Here is a 24,439-nt window from a genome sequence, read left to right on the forward strand (position 1 = left end):
CCAGTAGATTGTTGGAATCACATTAGTAGAATAAGTGAACTGGAAATAGAAAAGTTGGTGTTAAGACATTAGAATGACTGGAATTGCATTTGACTTTATTCATAATGCATTTTCCCCCTGGAATCCTTCCCTGGTTCTGCATGTCCAAGTTCTATCTACGTTTCTTGGTCCAGCCCTTACACCACTCTCTCCATGAAGTTTTCTCTGATTCTCCCAAGCTAAATCCCTCCTTCCCTGGAGCTTCCATAGCATTTCACCTGAACCCTGCTCATGGAAATTTTCTATCTCACGTGTATTCTTAGTTCCCCCAAAAGTGTTTAAGTAAGTTTGTATTTCATTCTGGTCTCCTACATATCTAAGCTCACTGTTGACACATAGCAAGATAATCACGCCATAATGATAATCTGAAAAATGGACTCTCCAAGACCAAATCTCCTTCACAATGAAGACACATGAAAAAGAAAAGAACTTCTAAATGATAGTATTGATGTGTCATATATCTCAAAGGGCAATGTTCTCTCTTAACTATACTTTGCGTGTGTGTGTTGGAGGAAAATCGTCAATGTGTAGTCTTCATTTGTGAATTTATGAAACAATCAGAGCAAGGTTTTGGAAAAATTATGAGGTCAGTGAAGTCAGTCTTTAGCCTCTACAACTTTGGTTTGTTACCTCCTTCTCTGTTCTCGGAGCGGGTCCTCTCCTCCGGCACTCCTGTGTCCACTGTTTGCCAGCTCTTGGAATCCCTGCCCCACAGGGAAAACTTGGATACTTGCACTGATGTTGGATTATTGAAAAATGCATGGCCTTCAGCAAATGTGTTTCCTTAAATAGGAAAATGCATTTTAAATATTTATACCTGTTGAATTCTGTCCCCTTTCAAAATGATTTAAGGAATCAGCAAGTAGACTAAGGAGGTTTGGGGAGGCAGGGAGCATGTGAATAGAAGCATTCAATGCGTATTGGTGAGGCGCTCTGAAAAGGCAGGGATTGTTTACTTCCTTGAGGATTAGTCAAGAAATGAGTGGATAAAGGAAAAGGAAAGGTATGTTTGTCCACATCATTTTTCCCTTTCCTGGGATTCTTCCACTTTTCTGGAGAGAATAAACTGAGGACCACTTTCCCTTTGGCTGCTGAAGTCTTTTTAGTAGTGACTGGGCACAGATGAGAAGCAGGTGGCATCATCCAAGCTATGGAGCTGGTCCTTGAATTTTTCAGGTCTGCTTGACTATCGGGGATTCCTCTAATTGTGGATCCTTTCACCCCTGCTCAGCACAGACTAGGACTTCTCTTTTGAGATCCTAACTTGAACTTCCTCCCTCCACCCCAGCATATCTGCATATATAATTCATGGATGGTATTTTCCATTTAATTTTATTTTTTGTCCTAAAATGTTCTTTTTCTGATGCTCTAATTTTCATATGTCTTCTGCTTATTCATATGTCTGATTATAAAGTTCATGGTAAAATTTTGTATCATTGAAGTATTATGAATCCTTGTGAGTAATAATGCTATTGCTGTAACCATGGTGAATCTCTATGTTTTAGGTTGTCTATACCTATACCTATGAGATAGTTGTATATTTCTCTAAGGAAATGCCTATTAATATATTGATAAGTAAAGAGTTCTTTGTTTCAAAGTAGGTTAATGTTTGAAATACATTCTATTCTTAAGGAAGAGACAATTACAATATTTAATCACAGTATTTGAGTTTCTTGAGGTATTAAGACTTTTGCAATGATTCCTAGGGTACAGATAAATGCATATCATCAGCACATTTGGTTTTTAATCCCGGGGCTTTTGTTTCCTGCCTTTTCTGTTTGCACACGGTGGCAAGGTGGCATTATCTGGGTTTGGCGTGAGCTGGACTTGGTCCGAGATAGAAGATGTCACAGAAATAAGACACTAAACTGACTTGAAAGGAATTTCATCTTCGGCATGCTATGATATTTATCTTTGCTCTGTCATCACTAAGTTTACCACACCTTGCCCATGATGAGAGACAGCAGTATGAGTGGATATAAAAACTCCAGTTAGAGGGTCCCTTGTGGGTCTGATTCTCCAAGATGACTGGTCTCTGTTTCTAGGTCCCAAATCACCAGCATGAAGTTGATGTTTTTGTATTGGGTTGTGGCACTTTGTGTCTTCTGCAAAGGTAAGGGACTAATGTAAATAATCCTTTCGTATTTGATATACATGTATATATTTGCTTAAATGTTTAGTGTTCTCTACTTCAAATATTTTTCTCCCTGGGAAATCTTTCCTACACCTCAGAGTAAGATAAGTAAGAAAACTGGGTTTTCATGCTAGTTGGTATTATTTCAGCTTTAACAATCCTGTCTTAAGGATATACATACATATAGATCTATACTTAGAAATATTAGTGAGCAGATTACTCAAGATGCATATAGTGTTATTGTTTGCTACTGATTTTCATCCCAGTTTCCTTTGATGACTCTATCTTGAACTTAAGTCCACGTTTAGACTAAAGACCCACACTGATAATTGCAGTTTTCACAAATCATGAAAGTATCACCAATTGAAAGAGTAGTTCACTACCAAAAGAAAATTTTGCAGGGAAAATATTTCTGAAGCTAATAACTTTCCTAGACATTTCAGAAAGTCAGTAATTAATTTCTGAAATTAATTGAAAGGTAAGACATCACTGATTAATTTTGCTAATTAAAAGTTGAGCAAAATGAAAAAATCTGTAGAAACAAATGTATTTCTTGCCCTTTAGTTCTGTTTCTGAAAAGGGCAGAAAAACAGTAACATCTAAACATAAGGGGAAAGGTCTGCAAAAGGGAGGAGATTTGTTCTACATCTAAGCTTAAATCTATTTTCTAAATTTAGAGTAGGATACATTTTACTTTTCTAAAAGGAGCCAGAATATAGAGGATTACAGCGATTTGTTGTGTTTAAGGGAAAATATTTCTATCCTTAACCCAACTACCTGAGAAATTGTCTGATGGACCATTAGAAAATCATAAGTTCAAGTAATGGTGACTTTCATAATCTTATATAGCACTTTGCTACATTCTTTGCAAAAATATAAATATTCTTTGCTTCTACTTTTCACAAATGTATTTGTTATTTCTTAAGTAATGGAGCACAAAATACCTTATTTTTAAAGCATTTATTAAATTACATATAGCAACAAAATGTGTTTTAAGAGTATTTTCTAAAGTATAATAAATTCATTAGAGAGTTGGTGAATGTTTCTAAAGTAAATATCCAGATGTCCATAATAGTTCTGGGAAAGGATTATGCGTATTTCAACAGAATTTCTATAGATTGGTGATTTATTGACATAATTCAGAGATTTTGTGTATCTATTTGTAAGGCTATAGTGGGAAATAAGGAATATACCTGCAAAATTGCTCTTTGTAGAAATTCCAGGTGGCTTAGTTGAAATGAATTTTTATTGCTCTTAGTCAATGAGGTTCATGTTCCCAACTCAGACTCCCTTCATTTTTAGTAAGTCACAGAGTGATGAAGGCTCGAGGACTGGCAGTTGGGGAAGGCAGGTATTTAGCAGGCATTCATAAAGCGAATCAGAAGAAAAATTTGTATTGTTTAACCAATGATAACTATTGAGAAAGAAAGAAAAATAAAAAGCAGTTCCCTGGCTAAGTGAGAAAAACTTCAGTGATACGCGATGTAGATCTGGCATGAAATAGATATGTAGAATCAATTTGTATTTTTTCCCAGGTTATCCTATCTTCTTAGCAGAGTAAAATGTATTCAGTTGACTGTCTTTTCTTTTTTGTCTAATTCACTGCTAATGAATGCATTAAACCAGAAAATGTTTAGTGAAAGTAAAATCAGGTGAAATTTATACTTCAGATTGACAAATATAAAAGGTTTTGACAGTGTGATAAATATATAAAGTATTGGCTAATATTAATTTGTGAGTTTAATTTCTTTGGCCATATATATTTCCAAGAATGAGTTGACACTGAAAACTTTGATTTTAAGTATTTTGATAGGTAAATGTATTATTTAGAATGATATAGGTGTTTTATTAAATAAGAAATTTCCAAAATAATAAATTAATGTTGAAATATCACAATTATTAAATCTAAAAGGTAGCTTGCTTATATTGAATTAAAGAGAAAAAAAGGAAAAAAAGATTGTTCTCATTGTCTTAAAAATGTGCTATAAAGAAGTATAACATGACCTGTTATTACTTTTTTTTCATTTTGTATAGATGGGGAAGCCTTTTACAGACAAAAATCAGGACAGTATCATTCAGAAATTAATCTTTACTTTGAAATATCAAGGTTTAGTCTGAGCCTCCTTTTGGAACAGAAAATATTTTTCCAGGTTTATTGAGATAAAATTGACACATAACATAGTGTAAATTTAAGATACACAATGTGATGATTTGATACACGTATATATTGCAAAATGATTGCCATAATATGGTTAGTCAACACCTCCATTGTCTCACATAATTACCATTTTTTTTGGTGTTTGGTGAGAACATCTAAGATCTACTCTCTTAGCAACTTTCAAGTACATAATACAATGCTATTAACTATAATCACAATGCTGTATATTAGATCCCAGGATCTTATTCATCTTATAACAGATATAGAAGTTTGTACACTTTAATTAACATCTCCCCATTTCCCTCATCCCCCATCCCCTGGCAACTACCATTTTACTCTCTGTTTTTATGATTTCAATATTTTTAGATTCCACATTTAAGGAGATCATGCAGTATTTATCTTTATCTGTCTGACTTATTTCACTTAGCATAGTGCCCTCATAGTCCTTCCAAGTTGTCCCAAATGACAGGATTTCCTTTTTTATAGCTGAATAATATTCCATTGTATATGTATATATGTATATATATGTGTGTGTGTGTGTATATATACATGTATTCTATTTTATGTATACACACACACACACACACATACACACCACACTTTAGCCATTCATCTGATGATAGACACCGAGATTGTTTCCATGTCTTGGCTATTGTGAATAATGCTGCAATGAACATGGGAGTGCAGATAGCTCTTTGAGATAGTAATTTCATTTCCTTTGGATATATATCCAGAAGTGGAATTGCTGTGTCATATGCTAGTTGTATTTTTTAAATTTTTTGAGGAACCGCCATATTGTTTTATATAATAGCGGTACCAATGTACATTCCCACCAACATGGAATATAGAAAATTGATGTGTTTGGGGAACACTTGATTTGGGAATGAACTACCATGACTCCTCACTCATTTAGCCCACATGATTGTAAACTCCTCAGGGATAGATTTTGATCTATGCTGTTTGTTCTGTATTCACAATGCCAAGAACAGTGGCTGCAATGGGATAGGCACTTAGTACCTATTTGGTTTGAATTAATGAAATAATTTGAGACCACGGATATATGATTTTTTTCTGCATACAAGAATTTTCTATGTGAAAGTAACCAAATCGAGGGAAACGAGTGAAACTTTCTGAAATGAACCGGATATATCTTCTTACTCAAAAAGATAAGAGACTTCTGAACATAGTTCAATCTTCTTCTTGAAGATGTCAAAACGCATGCCCTTGGGATCTCCTGCTGTGTCCAAGACAGTTGGGCCCCAATCTAGAGATGGTTTCTGAATTTCTGTGTCTGCTTTTGGTTTGCTTTTCAGTCTCCTCACTTCTGTTAAAGCTCTAAGCTCTGTATCCTGATAGGATCATTGTGTCTGCTTTTTACACCCAGCTCCAAGCATTACTTACTGCTCTCAGTCTACTGGGATGAGAATACCATTGATCCAAGCTCCCTAGCCTTGTATCTGTGGCCAGAGTGTGCTCTCTGAGTGAGGTCCTGAGGGATTTTTTCTGATGCATAAAGTTCATGCATGGGTTCTGCGACATTTCTATTTGTTGCAAGACGATTTGGAACTGACTCTCGACTGCAACCTACATTTTGGATAATTAGAATTTTCTAAGTATTTAACGTATATGGAGAATGTTATTGTACAATTTTCTTTGGAAACATTTATATTAAATGTCTCCAAACTATAACTGTAAACCATTTCTTCCTACCCTTTGGCTAAATATGTGTGTGTGCGTGTACTTGTATGTGTAACTACACACAGTTTGGTTTTGATAACAATTTATCAGAACACAAGGGAAACCCTTTATCTTTTAACTGGTTCTATTTGTTTATTTAACTTAATTTACACCTAAATCTCTGAGATAAGTTTGCTGACCATTAAGTCCTGGATTCTACAAGATAGCTCCAATTTCTAAAAGTTTATCTTAGTATCAGACCATATGCTTTGACTTTTTATTTGAATAATGTAGTCATTTTGGCTTTAGGAAATTTGTGAAGATTGTGGAACATGAAGAAGCATTAAAAAACAAATAAACAAACTTGCAATCCATTAAGCCCTCAAGTAAAAATATTACTCAAAATGTTTTTTTTGAGTTTTTTTGGCTATGTAACCTTCATGCAAATTTATGCAAAATTCTATTGCCATTGTTAAGTATGTTATTTCACATAATTATTGAGAAAATTCTTTTGCAGACCAATGCTTTTATGTATTTGATACAAATATTTTTATATCTCTAAATCTAACTAAAATGTGTGCCTATGTAAATTACGCCATTTGTTATAAAGTACTTGCTCTTATTTTGAATTTGTGACTCAGTTATACTTATGATAGCTTGACGAGCTTGCAAATTTACATGCTATTTATTTAAATATGAAGAAAATTTACCTTGATTCACAATAATAACATTTAAATGATTTGTAAGTTGTGTGTACATGAATTTTGGTATCCAGTCGTAAAATAGAAATTGTTCAAATTTTATTCAAATTAAGTTTTTAGTTCATCCAGTATTTTGTCACACAAAAAATTTTTTAACTAAAACTCCTGTATTTCACCAACAGAGTAATAATGATTCTTTGAAGCATCTTTTCAGTCGTCCAAGAATTGTTGGTTTTTGCTGTGTTCTAATTCATGTATCTAGACTATATGTAAAACGGTGGAGGACTAGAGGAGTCTTTCTCCTTTATGGGGGTGTTCTGGGGGGGTATAAATATACCATAGGCAATGGATAATTATGATATTCATGTCTGAGTATTGAATTTAGTGAGCATATCTCTGCGGGAACACTTCCCAAGGACAAGAAATGGCTGTAGTCAATATTCACTTTCCATTGGCAAATCTGTCAGATAAGCTACTAACGACAGCAATTCTCCCTTTTGTCTTCAGATGCTGAAATAGTTGAAAGCAGATCAGGTAAATTACTTTCTTTTCTTATATTGTTTATACCAGAAACTATGGAGTGGTGGTGCTTTTCTTTGCATACAGGGCATATCTCCCCTGGAAAAATCATTAAAACATTTAAAATAAAATATTCCTTATTAGTACAAAAAAACATACTCTAGTGTGTTTTTGTATAATCTGGGCCAGACATGTTAATATTTAGTCGGTATTTATAAAGGTGGTGGCATTTGAAATGGAAAATGGCTCCAGTTACTTGCTTTGCTAAAGTTTCTAAACCTGGAAGAGAAATGTGAACGTAGATTTAAGGTTTTACTTTCCTATATTTTTATTGCAGAACATGTTTTTATTTCATATTCTAGGATTAATTCTCTAGTGATCTATTTTCACTCCCAATAGTTTTACTGCAGATTCCTTTGGGCAATTGAGTATCACTGAATATTACCCATTATTTTGTTTCCCTATCCACCAAAATGAAAAGCCACAGCAAATCAAGACTACTTTTATGGAATTTTTCTTAAATCTAACCATAGAACTTTTGCTAATATCAATATAGATTCAATTTGATTTTAGTCTAGTGTATAAAGTAATAAAATAGTCCAAGATTACCTTTATATGTTTTTCTTATAGGGCATTTTAGATCTCTGTATCTTTCTACAACCTAAATACAATAAAATGTAACTGGAAAATGTTTCCTTTGAGGGAAAACAAATCGAGAATAAGCAGCAGGTCAGCTGTCTGATGAAGACAGCAAAATCACCTCATCCTAACTACAAACAGGACTCATTAGGTTCTGTCACAAAAGAGCAAGAGCTTCTCTACTTTCAAGAGGACAACATCTGGTTGTTAATTAGAGTAAACTGGAACATATGAGTCTTTCGCGTTCTTCCAAAAGTCCTCATTCAAGAAATTAGAGAGAGGCGAGGGAACTCAGAACTGATAGAACTTGGGATTCTATATTTCTTTGAAAATCCCCTGAAATTATGAGCAAGTGAGTTTATTCCTATGTCTCTCAGGAACCTTCCAGCTCTGAGAATTATTTAGGAGGGACTTGAGCGTCTCTAAGGATAGAGCTGCACTGGATGAATAAAAATGCCAAGAAAGGAAGCCTCAGCAAACCACTCACTCAGTCAACACAAAACCGGAGAAACTCCAGAACAATGCTGTCCCCCACATCTTCATTCCTTAATGAGACAAAGAGCCATATATTTGACAAAAGGATCCATAGGTCACTGGAAGACTTAATGTTTTTTTTAATATTCTTTGGTTTTATTGATTTCAGACAATATAACTTTTAAAATTCCCCCTTCCGTACAGCTCACCCATATTTACCTCTCTGATCAAATAAATTTTCTCCACAGGATGAGAGCAGAGGAACAGAATTATGTCTATCTCTCTTTTCTATTCCATTCTGTGGTCTGAAGTATAAGCAAATCCTTCCAAATATTTGTGCAAAGTGTATGGAAAATATGTATGACCTTACCCTGGAATGGATCAATATATTTTACCAATATTTGAGCTATGAAGTAAACATATTTTATTTATCTTTAAGTGCTGTATATGCCATCTGTCTTTAAGCAAGGTGAAGGCAATATACAGCTTGCTTAAGAAAAAAGGGTTTCTTGGCAGATTTTTAGCATGTGATCTTAGGCAAGTTGGTCAATCTCTTTTAAATATCAGTTTCCTCACCTACAAATGAGGAATAATGATAGTACCTTCCTCATAGGAGAGTTGTGATGAAATAAAGCCATAAGGCATGTAAAGGTACTGTTACACATCTAAGATGTGATATGTACAAAACACATACTGGCCGTTACTACCAGCGGCCCCAGTGGCAATATATTTCTGAGCAAGTTTTATATAATAAAACAAAAGGGATGAAATAATTAATACAAACAAATAGGGCCCACTGGCTAAGATACCAGGCTATTCATTTCAACAAGAAGATGAATAAATTCAGAGGAGAGATTGCTCTAACAGAATGAAGGATCTGATATATCTGTGGGTTGAACTCAGGAGAGGCATGATGAATAGAGTGAATACTTATCATGAATTAAATAAGTGAAACAAAATGATTCTGCATGAGTTTGATGTGACAAGTTTGGTGAGGAAAATGAAATATATTAAAAGATACTGTCTTTCTTAATTGAATACTTACTATGTGCCAGACACTGTGCTAGGTGCTTCCATCTTATTTAATTCTATCATTTAATTAATAACCATATTATGCAGCAGATATTGTTTTATCCTCATTTATTATGTAGTGTCCTTCTAATACATAAGGAAACTTTGTTTCAGATTAAATAACTTCTCCAAGGAAAGGCGAAGTTCACAGCGAGGGGCAAAAATACAAATACAGGTCTACGTAGCATATGTATAAATAAAAGGAACAAAATTTTTTGGTTTCTTGTTTGTTTGTTTTTTTGTTTGTTTTCTTTTTTGTTTTGTGTTTTTTCTTCCACCTTGACAAAAAAAAAAATTGTGACAACCTGGAAGGCCATGTTCCAATGCAGAATTTTCAGATCATTGGAATTCAGTGCAAGAATGAGGGGGGCCACAACTTGCCAATGTCCCTGTCCTCGTGCTCTTTCTATTCTTGGCTTTGTTCCACACTGAGAAGGATATTGTAGCCTTCATGTCTCAGTTCCATTTATTTCTCCTGCAAATAGCTATCCCCTAGCAATCCCCCAGCCCTAGAGGTTTTCATCCCTGAATGTGGTCTAACCTTGGGAAGCTGATCTTAGAAAAGATGTCCATGCAGGCCCTCGTAGTGAGTTTGGGGCTGCAGGGCCCAATTGGAGAGGGAAGATGGCGCAGGCTCTGGATTGGCATGTCCCCTTAACCCTCTGCCTATATGCTTTACCCTCTGAGAAGGGCCACGACCTGAGGAAGGCCAGGGTGAGACTTGTGTGGCTCAGAATAGGAACCCTTCTTGTTTGAGTCTAAGACAGGTACTGTCAAAGGCCATTCTGATTGCAAGTCTGGGAGCAAAGATGAGTTTGACTTAAAAGCCCATATTTATCCCACTATTGAATACTGCCTTATTTCTTTCTGCTTTGCTACCAAAATAAGATATTTAAATATTAAGATGCAGTTCTAAAATTACATGACAGTGAAGAAAGACAACGACAGAAACCATAAAAGAGGAAAGGAGGAAGAGTGTGTATTTAAGTAGGGGAAGTAGAGGGAAAGAGGAGACAAGGAGGAAAAATATTGTCTATGGAGAAGTTGTATAAGTAATAGTGGATTGAGGGTTACTTAATAACAAAATAATATAAATTGGCTGTACCTGATTTAAGCACTTTTATTCCTCATAAATTAAACACATAAGTAACAATTATAATTTCATAATGTTTTAAATTTGGAGATTTCTCTCTTAAACTACATAATAGACTAACTTCTATGTTGATTATTCTTAAAATCCCATTACTATTTTATTTCTGTATACTGTTCACTTTGGGAAAACAAATATATTTTCTAGAAACATGGAAAGTGGCTAAGAAGTCCAAATATAGTTGCTGAAGAAATATAATTAAAAGCAAAATACTGCCACCCAGAAAACCTCTCCAAAAAAGTAGAAGAGAAAGAAAACAGTTTTATTATTGAATAAGCTTTAGACCAGAATGTGGTGCACATCACAGACAATCTGCAGAAGAGATTGCAAAGATAGAAAGAAAGCTCACCCGTCTACATTGCCAGGTAGATACAACTCATTACATACATGTTCTCAAAATAAACAATAACTCATTCTCACGTAAGAGCACTTGAGAGAACCAGTTGTCACACATAGTTTGTCCTAAATTTTCTTGGTGGTTTGGGTGGCTACCTGTGTTTGCTAATTGTCCTTATAAGAAAAAATAAATTTCTTGTATCTTTAGAATCATAAAGGAGACAGGTTTATGTTTGGAGCCAAATACTAGCTGAAATTAGGTTCCTGGGAGATAGGGAGGCTGTATTCCTTGAGGACAACATTTCAAAGAGATGGTCACCAGTCCCTTGAGGAGACATTCCTGGGTTGCTTATGTAGAGGAGGAAGAACTGTTCCTCTACCCTCTAAGTACTTCTGGCTGGTCTAAGAATTAAATTCACATGAGACAGAATAACAGGAGAAAATAAAACAAAGTTTAATAACATGTATACATGGGAGAAACCCAGGAAAACTGAGTAGCCTGTCTAAAATGGCTGATGCCACCACCTTAAGTACCATCTTCAGCTAAAGACATAGGAGGATGTTGGGGTAGTGGTTTGGGACTTCAAAGGGGAGGAAGGCAATTTACATGGAGATGGAAAAGTAAATGTTTGATAAACAAATGCTGACCATGCCTTGCAAAGACAATGAGTGATGGAGAGGACTTTGATTACAAAGCCCTTGTTAGGTTCCTCTCTGTCTATCACACCTACCTAGTTCATATTACGCTATAGTTATCTATGGTGATAGCTTCTTCCTAGAATAGGCCTTCTACCTTAAATTCTTTTAGGCAGTTGAAGGAAGGTCATAGATTCTTCCTGAGTTTTTGTTCTTAAGGTAATCAAGCCAAAGAGACACATTTTGGGATGGCAAACTCCCATCCCTCACAGTCTTGCCTTTGAAACTTTAAGAAGTTGCACAGTCCAGAAGCTGAGTTGGTAGATTGTTCCATCTCACTTAACATATCTCTTAGTTCTGATAATAGATCAGTCCAGTTAAATTCATTTCAGAAGTCAGTGATGCAGGTGGGCTCCTGAAGTTAAGCCTATATTGTGTAAGCAAGCAATCAGGTATTTAATAAGAAGCATTTCTATGGAAATAAAAAGGTAAACAAGATTAATGGTTGGAGCAAATTATAAACCAGTTTCTGAGTCCAGGGGAAAGCCAGTAAAGAATATTTCTAGAGGCCAGCCCCATGGCTGAGTGGTTAAGTTCATGTGCTCTGCTTCAGTGGCCCAGGACTCACTGGTTTTGATCCTGGGCCCAGACCTACACACTGCTCATAAAGCCATGTTGTGGCAGCATCCCACATAGAAGAACTAGAATGATTTGTAACTAGGATATACAACTATGTACTGGGGCTTTGGGGAGAAAAAAGAAAAAGAGGAAGATTGGCAACAGATGTTAGCTCAGGGCCAATCTTCAAAAAAACCCCAAAGCTGTCTGTAAATGGCAAAAGACTTAAAAATGGCAATTAACAAAAGAATTTGGTTACTATTGTGACATATAATATTTTAACATAATAACTAGAATTATGACTGATAACAAGGACAGATCAGAATTTTAGGGCTGTTATATAATTTTTAAAACAATTGTATCAATAACATTTACCTACATACTATCATAGGTTTCTATGAAACAATGCTTATCCATTTAATGGTTATCCATTTAAACAAAGTGACAACAGAAGGTGTTAAAGGCAAGCATAAGAGAGTTAAGCAGTTAAAAAAAAAAAAAAACCCTTAGTTCTCTTAATAAAGAAAGCTCAGTCTTTTTGAACATAGGAAATTATTTTGGCAAATAGTAGAATTTCTGTCTTTTACATAGATTTACTCAAAAATAAAGAAAAACTGTTTGTAATTTCTTTATCAAGAACAGACTAAAAGTTTAATAAAATTACCCTTTTAAGAGACAAACCCAAATTCCAATTTTACACCAGCTTACTTTTGATATTAAAACTCATTCACTTAATTAAATTCATTTCAATCTTACCCAACTTGACCATGCACAAAACACTTTTTTCAGAGTTCCTCTTCTACAAACCTCCTATACTTCTCTTTCTCTTTTTCTTTTTACTGAAAACATACATATTACTTTCCTTGAGTACAAACATGTTTTCCTTATTAGTTTTTAGTAGCTTTAATCACATATATCAATTAGAATTTTTAACCCTTACAGATATTAATTCTTAGTGAAAACTAATAAGTAAGCAACTATAAATTGTCTTTTACAGCAGCATTTTGTGGCTTTGCAAATTTATAAATACTTTTTATAATTTCTAGAAACATGCTACTTCATAGTAAAATATGACATGTTTATTAATAGACCCAAACAGTTTTTAGTTTCTCTGTAATAAGACAAAAGTAGGTAAACATAGACATATTTAGCAATTAATATTTTAGCATTTTATCTTATTTGTAGATGACCTAGATATTCAATGAATTTTTCATCATTTAATTTAGTCTAGCAAAACTTCAAAGTTTCAAGTTACCAACAGTTATTTTAAATACAGGTGCCATAAAGTACCACTATTGTTAAAAGTTTATCTATAAACACTTGTCTCACTTACCTTTAAATTGTTTGCTCCTAACAATTATATTTAGATTACCCACAAAAAGTTCATGAGACCTTGGACAAAATTAAATATCATTTTAAGTTATTATTTTTGCTGATAAATTTTGTAACAGAGATAACATGAGCTTATTTGAATAATAAAGGCTGCATGTCTACATCATATCCAATATTGATAACCCAAAGGACATACCTACTTTAATCAAACCAATAAGCTTAAATAAGCTTTCATTTACTAAAGATTAATTTATATCATGTTAGTTTGAAAAACATTTCAGTTTCTATCACTAATTTATATAGGAGCTTACTCTAAGCCAACTAAATGGAGCTCTTTTGGAAATTATACCATCTGGAGTAGAAACATATCATGTATCTATAATATACATATATAGACAAACACATAAACACACGGGTAGACACAGACAGAGACATTATAGCTTCTGTTAAATTTTTACTATAAATCAAGTGCAATGAAAAATGCACTAGTTTATAAAATAGGTAGATCCAAATTCTGTTTGGGCAGCTGGAAAGTTTATGTTTAACTGCTTAAATGCCTAAGACTACTTTTTCCTTTGTTGAGAAACATTTGAATTTCAAAGAATGGCTCTTAGGTTCTAGAGAAGATGGGAACAGAAAATCTGCATCACAAACGCACGGAGAAAGCATTCAAGTTTTCTCCAAGATGGAGTTTCTGGGGTATATTTGCCTTATCAGTTTCTAAGGTCACAATACCTATGACCATTTTGAGAGGAATAGGGGAGACTCTGGGATTGGTGAAAGTACAAGTGAACTTTGAACTGCTTTCTAGAACCATGCCGCTGGCCCTGCAGAGATTTCTAAGACAAAGATGGCTGTTTCCAGTTTCCCAAAGAACTGGGTTACAGTCTGAATGATAAAAGAGATTGATCCATGCTTCCAGCTACATTTTTTAAATTGCTTCTTTACATCAGGGAGATTTTTAACTTACGAGGTGAATCAAAAGATTTTTATGTTCTAAAACTTCAAGACAATGTATTGCACCTTTAAAAATTCTGCACAAAGTGTTAACAAAGGCCATATTTCCACGTGCCAAATTCAGCTCTAGGCCAATTTACTCAGTGTGGGGGTGGGGTGGGATGTGGAGCCTTCATTAGCATCTATAAGAACTTGAGAGGAAGCTGGGACCCCAAATTTGATTAAGTTCTTAAGGCTAGTTATTACTTCTTTGTCTTTCTTTTTTAATGTGGTATTTTCATAGGTACCAACAAAACAATTATGAAGAGAGCTCTCTAAAAAGTTGTTTGAATTTAGAAGTTTTTCTAATTTAAATGATTGGCCATTGATGAGTAGGATCTTAATAGAGACTCAAACCAATAAGCTTTTTATGGCTTAACCATGGATGCAAGAGGCATCCCCAAAAAACAGTGCAAAAGAAGCAGCCCTCACAAAATCCAGAAAGTTCACTCCCAAAAATAGTCTAAGAAGGCAAAGGCCTTTGTTGCACAGGCAGTAAGGATGGTATAGTGCCAGCATTAACAACGAACAAAGGTTGAGATGACAAAGGCCCATTACAAAAGCAAGTGGGACCTCTTATAACCAACTCCCCTGAGAGCTGTTACAGCAGGACAAAAAGAATGCATCTCAGAACCCTTGTCTATTTGACTGGCTGCCAAGATGCACACCAGTATGTGCATCCTTCAAATGGTGGAGACCAGAAAGGTCATAAAGCCAAGCTCTTAAGACATAGAACAAAAAAAAAAAAGGAAAAAAACCTCATCTTATATGCACATTAACAGTTTTAGCTAATCCTTGGGTCTTTTGGAGCTAAACTAATGCCTAGGAGGGAAGTGCCTTGGGGTTGGGGATTGTGTGTGTTTTACAGAGTACTTCGTTGGATGGAAATTTTCTTGAAGTTGGTGGGGGACTTGTGTCATCTACCCCATTACATGACCAACTTATCCTATCATGGGAGTCTTCTTGAGGTGGTGAGCAGCTTAATGGCGCTTAACTGTTTGACCAATGCCCACCAATATTATGGCCTCTTTAGCTTCCAAGATGCCCCCTAGCAACAGCTTTTACCTCATGCCATATTAATCCACAACAAAGTTTACTGAAGCCTGGCCCAGACAACAGGCTTATTGGGATGCCTGCATCTTGCAGTTTTTCCTTTTTATAACAAATGATACAAAAGACAAAGAGAAGGAAAAATAGGGACCATCTCTGGGAGGAGAAGGATCAATAAACCAATGAGTACTTAAACCAAATTTCCCAAAATTGCTGAGTCCAAGAAGCTTTGTCAATATTTTCTCCTGCTAATCTAAATTTAGAAAAGGAAACAAACCCAAAAAACCCTCACCACTCTGCTTCCACTGAACGCTGCAGGCAAAGATCTGGGAGACTGATGGGGTAAGAACTCTTACCCTCTCCCAGCTCCTGTCAGAGGTCCAGGATCTCTCAGCTGCAGGACCAAGCATCGTCCTGCCAGTGAAGTTTTATCCCATCCTGGTCACTAAACTGTAGGAGAGGAAGAACTATTCCTCTATCCTCTAGGTCCTTCTGGCTGGCCTGAGAATTAAATTGACATGAGACAGAATAACAGGAGAAAATAAAACAAAGTTTAATAACATATATACATGGGAGAAACCCGAGAAAACTGTGTAACTCACTAAAATGGCTGAAGCCACCACCTTAAATACTATATTCAGCTAAAGATAAAGGAGGATATTGGGTAGGTGGTTTGGGACTTCAAAGAGGAGGAAGGCAATTTACATGGAGATGGGAAAGTAAATGTTTGATAAACAAATGTTTACCATGCCTTGCAAAGACAGCGAGAGATGCAGAGGACTTTGATTAAAGAGCCCTTGTTAGTATCACCTAGTTTATATTCTACTATACTTACGGTATTAGATCGTTCCTGGAGCAGGCGTTCTATCTTAAATTCTTTTAGGCAGTTGAGGGAAGGTCAAAGTTTCTTCCCGAGTCTTTTGTTCTTAAAAATAATCAAGCAAAAGAGACACACTTTAGGATGTCAATTCTGATCCTCCACACTTATATGGCCTTTAAAAAGATTATAAACATCTCAAATAGGTAGAGAAAGAACTCAGAAATTTTCTAAAGTAAATCATCTAAAAAAAGAGAAGGGGAGTCTCTTTTCCCTTATTTTCAACAGGGAGAATTGTCTCAGTCTTCAAATTTTACTTCCAAATTATGCATTTCATTTTCTTGTCTATTTGGTGCTCAAAAGGCATGTCTTTCACAACTTTACAGGAATATCATAGTTATTAAGATGTTATTTATTGTAAATTATTTTAATTTTATCATAGAGATTTAAAAAAATATAAATGGTATGACAGAAAGCACACTATGCTTCATGTGATACACGGTATATTGTCTTAGCAAGAGGTCTTTGTCGGTCAGTGCATTTATTAAGTAAATGTTACTTGAGTGTCCTCTAGGGTTCAGGCACTGCTCTAGACACCTGGATTACCTTAGTGAGTTAAACAGGCAAAAATCTTGAGTTTATGGAGCTTAAAAATCTAGAAGGAGACAGCCAATAAAGAATAAACACTATAAGTAGTAAACATGGTATATTACAAGGTGATAAAACCTATGGAATAAATTAGAGTAATAGGATTGATGTTTGAGAGTGTTAGAATGGGGGTGGGGTTGCAATTTTAAATTGTGAGTATGCCTCGTTGATATGACATTTAACCTAAGTCTTGAAGGAGGTGAATGCTACAATTAATTTATGAGTAAATATTTTCATCTTTTTTTCTTTGCAGAAATACAGAAAAGAGAATCAGGTATGTCATCTTAATTTTTATCAGCTGTTGCTAAGCCAAGGACAGCGTGGATTCATCATGGCAGAATATTTTGATGAGGGAAGTGTGGACACTGGAACTTTGGCTTAGTAAAGGAGAAGGAAGCAGACAGGGAAGTGTCTGGCCTGTCCATGAGAAGAAGAGTTTCTAGTACACATTGACCAAATCTTCACAGCTGTGTTCATCTTTCTTTCTTGAAGTCTTAGAACTAGGACAAAATGGTATAGATATGATGCTTAGGTCAATAAGCGGTATCTGTTGTGCTAAGTGCTGCCAGAATAAGGAGACTTACATGAAATAAAATACGTCTTTTCATATTCACAATCAAATCACCTTTGTGTTTACAATACTGTACTCAAATAAAATCTTCTGTTATTCACATTAGGTGGCTTTTTGCTGGGTAGTTCGTCCTTTGGTGACTCAGACAGAAGAAAGAAATCTCATATTTCACTCCTTAACACTGGAATTAGTGCTTCAGGAGAGGCTGAAGACAGGTGGAGAGAACCTCAAGACATTATTAGTTTAGAGTTAGAAGACACCCCTGCAGGTACTGTTAGAGAAAGTGCTTACCTAGGAAACCAGCGCCTTTTTTCATTTGGGATAATCTGATGATCTTTGATTTGCAGCACACGGGCTTAATAGTAATAGTGGAGAACCAGTGGCACCAATTCTGGTGCCAATGAGAGTAATGAGTTCTGTCTTTAGAGAATTTTCGCAAAGATGTTTACAGTAAATTAAGTTTTTTCCTGGTGATTTTTACTTTCTATGCTATCGTTCTACTTAGTACTTTTATTGTGGTGATCAATTATTTTTATGTCATATGAATTCATAATTTAAAATGCTTCCTGGACCCAAATTTAGTGCAAGGACTCTCTAGTCACATTTCTGTCTCCAAACACAATTCATTTTCTATACTAGGATTCTCTCTTTAAATTGCATACTCAATTTGCCATGTAATATTATAAAGCAGGATTTCTAATTAGTTTGTGGCCTGCAACTTTGCTTCATTTGGAAAAACATTTAAATTTCTTTAGGTGGGGCACAGCCTCTCTGATTCAACACACTTCTCCCTATTGGCTGATTCCAACTTCCACTTTACTTGCCTGGTCCCGTAAATCTCATAGTTCATATCTCTACAAAAATTGGAAAGAAGGAGATCCAATGAGGAAAATAACTTCAATATTTTATATTAAAATTTGATATTTGAGTTCAGGTGGTGCTAACTGAAAAGGGAGAAACAGCTTTAGGTGTAGAGGTGAGGTTGAAATATCTTTAGGAAGATCACAAAAGTTTCCTGTCTGTCTAGTTATCTATTTTGGGATTGACAAACTCAGTATGACGAGTAAGTTTACGCAGATGTATTTGCTCTTGTTTACAATACTGAGGTGTTCTTTGTTCATGCTCTATAGAACACAGTGAAACTTTATCTTAAATGGCTCCAATGCTTCACTTTTCTTACGGAATTCATTCAAACCTCACGGTAAATTGGTTGCCGTGCACACCCCTGATTATACTGGGTGGAAATTTATAGAGAAAGATACACAGAGAAGAGGGGGAGGATACATTCAAAACTATAATGTAGGCCTAGTTCAAGCAATGTATGTACATACATTAATTTCTTATACAATATGAATGAATGCAACTTTTCTCTGATAATGATTGTATTTTTGTATGGTAGAGGAAACCAATTCAGCAAGCGATCTTGTCAACCTTGTCTCTGGTGGTATGGAATTTGGTGGCATTGCTTCAAACCAAAATGAAATCGGTAGGGGTCCATATGGCCAGAGTGGATTTGATGTGGATGATGTATACGGATTAGCTGGCTCTGATTCTGCTGCTAGTGACACAGGTATTCTACGTTGTTTCTTAGTTTCTGTTTTTGACAGAAAAATAAATCCACTAGCCAAACAGGGATTTGTGGTGTAGTTTTGGACCAATACAGATTTAGCGTTAAAGGAACTCATGAGGAAGATTTTTAAACTGTGTGATTCTTAAAGGATCTGTGTTATGTTCAACAGAAATCAGCAATTTCAACATTTTAGTGAAGAAGCGAGTAGATTTAGTGCTTTTATGAAGGAGCTCGGACTTGGAAGGAAGAGATCCAGTTTTTATTCCCAGTCTTTCTCACTAACCCTCTCTGGACTTTGGGAAAGCCACTTAAACTCTGTTTCCTGGTTTTGTCACAAGGAACAGAAAAATTTTGGTCTCATGTGTCTTTCTGGCTTTTGCAAGGCTAACTTTTTAAGTTCTATTACTCATATTTAAACTGGATTTCTTGAAAAAGATTGCCAGAAAGAATAAATTCACAAAAGTGCAGGTAAACAGCATTTTATATCCAGAAATTAAAGCCAGTGAAAGAAGTGATGGTCAATAAAGTAAAGTAAATCTAAGTATTTTCGTGTCGGAGCAATTTATCTCAAAAAATGTGGAAATTGGTGGAAACAGGAAGAATAGCCAGGAGTTTGTTGATAAATCCATGAGCTTTGACTTTTATGTCAGTGGATCAGGAATTCTTATCCAGACTTTATCAGAAAAAATGCAAATAATTTACATCTTTTTTTAATTGCTCCTGATAAGTTTAGTCTTCCATTTGCCTTTTGATTTTGGACTTGGTGGTGAAAAGAAGCGTGAATTTGGATTTGATCTTGGTAGTTCTGGCTCATGTGGAGGTGGTTCCAGTTGTCTTGAAGGAAAAAAAACGTTGGTAAAGATGATATAGAGAACAGCGGAAAATCAAGTTCTCGTTATCTCAGTGTTACTATTTAGGCTTTGCACATAAAAAGTAAAGAGCCTTAAGTTGTGTTTATATATTCCCTGGTGACAGTCTTTTTTTATTTCAGTAGATAGCATTAACACAAGAAGTGGGGCTGGAGTTAACAGCAGCGTCTCTGGAAATTTGGGATTTGGTTTGGGGACATCTGGTCAAAAGAGACTGGAAATCAGTAGAGCTGACTGGAGTTGAAATGAGCAGCAGAGGATCTGCTGGGGGTGAATCCATATGTTTCTGATCAGATGCCTGTAGCGCACATATTCCAACTAAGATTCTTCCAAGAAAACTTAAAATTAATTAAATTAAGTGATTGGTTAAAACTCCTTTTCTTTAACATTTTAACAGCAAACTAACAAATGAAGATTAATTTTTAATAACATTTGATTTTTCCATCAGTTGGAACTGAGTCTTTTGGTTAGGAACTTGGAGCAGGGAAGGGCAATGCTACATTTCGTTTTGGGGCTGCTGGTTCAAGTTCATTTGGTAATAGTGGCATTAGTAGCAAAACAGTTGAAGGAAACTGAATGGGTGGTCTGGCAGATCTGTTTCCAGTGACCTAGGGATTGCTATCTCATTCTTGTGCATAGAAATTTCTGAATCATAAAATGTTTACAATATGCTCTGTGACAATCATTTTATATTCTGCAGGTGACACCAGTTTGAGAAGTGAGAATATATTTGTTGGTGATAGCTTTGGAAATTTTGAATCCAATTTAGGGGCTTCTGATCAACAGGGATTTGGAATCAATGAAATTGGAGGAGATGCAATGAGTGGCAGTGGATTTGTTGGGGCTGGATTCAAAGGCCTTGACTATGATGCCAGTAGCTCAGGTATTCCAAATAAGACTCATTCGGGAAAATTTATAATTAACTAGTTAAAATACCTCTTTAAAAAATAACATTTATCAAAAATCTAGTTAATTAATGAGGATTAATTTTTAATAAAATTTTGATTTTTTCATCAGTTGGAACCTGGTTTTTGGTTGGGAACTTGGAGCAGGGAACGGTGATGCTGCATTTGGTTTTGGAGCTTCTGGTTTGAATTTGGATTTGGTGTTTGGGCATTTGGTGAAAAGGAATCTGAAGGCAGATAACTGATAGAATGGGCAGCAACATGGCTGTTGGGCCTGGATCCATCATTTTCAGGTCCAGTGCCCATAACTCAGGCATTCTGAAATTGAAATGGATTTCAAAATTTCATTATTTTTTAAAATAACATTTTAGTTTCCCTTAGAGAGAAGGACCTAGTTTTCTAACTTTGTAAATGGAGAAAGGAAAGGTGGAACTAAATTTCCTTTTGAAAATTCTGGTTCAAATAGATTTGGTGACAATGGCTGTGGTGGTACCTACTTTGACGGAAATGGAGTAGGAGGTTAGGGAGGCTCTAGTTTCAGTGCTCTAGGTATTGATGGTTAATTTCTCTGCACAGAGCAATTCTGAATCATGGTATTCATTGAAAGTAATTCTTGTGACCGTCATTTTGTATTCAGCAGGTGGCTCAAGTTCAAGAAATAGTGAATATTCTGAATATTCTGATGGTGTCGCTGAAGATTCAGGATTCTATTTGGGGTCTTCTTATCAACGGGGATTTGGACTCAGTGGAATTGGAGGGAATGGAGATGATAGCAGTGGATATGCTGGGGATGGATACTTGAGTCCTGGATCTGATGTCAGTGGCTCAGGTATCCTAACTTGGACTCTATTCCCAAGAACCCAAATTAATTTCTTCCTTCTTTATTTCTTTTAATCACATTTTGATTTTCCATTAGGAGGATACATTTGGTCTTCTGGTTCTGGAAGTGGTGGAGGAAGGAAGCGTGAAGCTGGTGTTGGTGTTGGTGCTTCTGAACCAAATGAATTTGATGAAACTGGCCTTAGTGGTACAGGTACCTGTGATACTAGAAAGGATGTTACTGGATCTGGTTCCCATGGCTTCGGAATTGAGATTTATTTCTGACAATTAGAAAGTCAGGAGTCTAACACACATTTTAAAATAACAGTGATAATCATAAACATTATTAATAATAATATAAAAAGCAAGCCCCAAATCCTGAAATGTGTTTGGATATGATCAGGCAAAAGCCATTTAATATTTGTTGGCATAGGTTGTGGAACTTGTTTTGTGGCTGTGGATATATTGATGTGGAATTGTTTCTGTTGCCTTTATGCAAAATGGATTTGGAGTTGCACAAGTTGAAGAGGCATTTAGAGTAGCAGCTGATTTGCCGGGCTTGAGCATTGCATCCTGCATCCGGTCCTGGTGGCTTAAGTTATTTTTGCAAGTCCATTCCAGAGAAGAGTAAACAAGTTTCATCCTTTTTGAAAATCTCATAAAATGTAATATTTCTACTTAATGGAAACATTAGTTTAAATAATCTTGGGATTTGTGGTACACGTTGTTAGAAGAATTTTTATTATGATTTTGATGCTATTAGCAGTGTTGGAAAGTCTTGGCAGCCGCTAGACTAAATGATCATGGAACTGTGGGCAGAAAATCCACTTCTAATGACATGAGTGTTCTGAAAAATATCCAGGATTCATATTTAGAACTCAAATTTAGGATTAGTACTTTTTTCCTTTTTTTTTTTTTTTTTTAGTGAAATCTAGTTAGCAAGAGTTATAGTGTAGTCTTGTAACGGTTGACCTCAGTCAGGATTGACTGTCAATGAATCTATTCAAAAAGGCTTGATCATACAGAAATAACAATTTTATTTTGGGTTGTTCTTGACCTTTGGATATCAATTTTGCGATCAACATTTCAATGGAACTAAGAAATTTAAGTCAGTCATTATTTATTGCCACTGATTTTGTTTAAGCACGGTTGGTACAAACGGTTTAAGAGACGCTGAATTTGTGAACCCCAGGTCTGCTGCCAATAGCTCAGGTGTTCAAATTTAGGTTTTGTTCCTGAGAAATGTACTAAGAAGTAATGGCCTCTTATATTTCTATTGTGGAGTTGTTATCAATTTGAGATTTTTCTGCTATTTGGTTGTCAGTTTTCAACTGCTTTCATTTTTCCAAATCAGATAGACTTTATGAATTAGTATTCTTTTTGGTAGTGTAGCTAATGGCAATAAATCTAGTTGCTTTGAAATAGCAGGTTCTGTATCTCTTGACGTTAATATCTCTTGACATTAAGCATCTTGATATGAGCATCTTAGTTCATCTAGATTAGTGGTTTTCATACTTCCAGTTTCTGTGAATGCACAATCCTTTGCTCAGTTGACATCTTGAAAGGGTACCTAGATTTCCCCAATGTAAAACAATTCAAAGTAGGAGTAAGTTTGGTTGAAACTGGGATAGGAGACTTAGAACCTTGTCTATTAAGCCTTTTTCTCTTTCCCTGAACAACTTCTAAGGTAATTAACTCAGAGTCAGTTCATTTAGTGGTGAGGCATTCAATTTTATTACTCCAACAGGTTGCTGAGTTGATAATATTTGTTTTCTTATACAGCTTCACATGGTTATAAGTCTGCTAGCATTAGCATTGCTGACCTTGGATCCATGTTTTATCCATCAAATTTAAAAACTTCTCCTATTTTACCAAGTAACATTATACACAGAAACAGCCTAATCATTTTGTATTAAAATAGGTGTCACAAGCTCATCTGACTACAGTACCTCTGGACCACTCAGTACTCCAGGTAGTTTGATTTATGACTTTCAGTGTTTAAACAGTTTATATATATGTAATGTATATGTGTTTATGGATATATATATAATTTTGAAATAAAATGTCCTGTTGACTATTAATTTTCTAGGACTTGATATAATCATGTGTTTCTCATGGTGATTTGAGCTTCTAAGTGCTCTTCTCTTTGAGTAGCAAAGTTTAGATGACCAGCTGGATATTTGAAACAATTTCATAAATAATAGAGATTAAATTATATTTTAAGGGACCCTGAATAAAACATAGCGCAATTTCTCCTTTATCATTTTAGATATATTATTTTAAAAATGACTTTATAAATAAATTATGAGTTCAATTTATTTCCACTCAAGATGAGTAAATACAACCTGTAGTAGAGAGAAGAGGCCTAAAAATATACAACAAATAGCATTGTGAAAAATATTTTAAAATTCTATTAAAATACTCCCTTTTGTTATTATTGTTGTTCTATTCTGCTTGCGTTTAGACTTTGCTCTAAAATTTCACGTAAGTTCATCTGGTTCCCCAAAGGGTCAGTGCATTAAAAATAAACAATCATGGGAAACTTAACGTTTAAAGGTATACAAAGGTATTCCCTTTGATCAGGAGAATTGAGTTTTGTTCATATATAGAAAATTGAATTATTAGTATTATATAGTAGACCGACAGTAAAATCTACCTTGGGCCTCTTTGGGTAGTGGCTTCCAAAAAAATAGGCTAGCAAAGTTCTATT

General features: G+C 35.2%; 1 protein-coding gene across 1 annotated transcript in view; it reads left to right on the forward strand.

Moving 5' to 3' along the window:
* Window positions 1-2,018: 2,018 nt before the first annotated feature.
* Window positions 2,019-24,439, forward strand: part of LOC139041534 (mucin-19) — a 74,707-nt gene continuing 52,286 nt past the window's right edge. The window contains exons 1-8 of the mRNA XM_070494183.1: window positions 2,019-2,152; window positions 7,217-7,243; window positions 17,249-17,269; window positions 18,966-19,136; window positions 20,706-20,888; window positions 21,548-21,739; window positions 21,827-21,943; window positions 23,651-23,701. Of these exons, the coding sequence (XP_070350284.1) occupies window positions 2,101-2,152; window positions 7,217-7,243; window positions 17,249-17,269; window positions 18,966-19,136; window positions 20,706-20,888; window positions 21,548-21,739; window positions 21,827-21,943; window positions 23,651-23,701 (814 nt within the window). The 5' untranslated portion in view covers window positions 2,019-2,100. The remainder of the gene's footprint in view (window positions 2,153-7,216; window positions 7,244-17,248; window positions 17,270-18,965; window positions 19,137-20,705; window positions 20,889-21,547; window positions 21,740-21,826; window positions 21,944-23,650; window positions 23,702-24,439) is intronic.

The sequence above is a fragment of the Equus asinus genome, chromosome 22 (genome assembly GCF_041296235.1).
Source record: "Equus asinus isolate D_3611 breed Donkey chromosome 22, EquAss-T2T_v2, whole genome shotgun sequence".
NCBI classification, from domain to species: domain Eukaryota; kingdom Metazoa; phylum Chordata; class Mammalia; order Perissodactyla; family Equidae; genus Equus; species Equus asinus.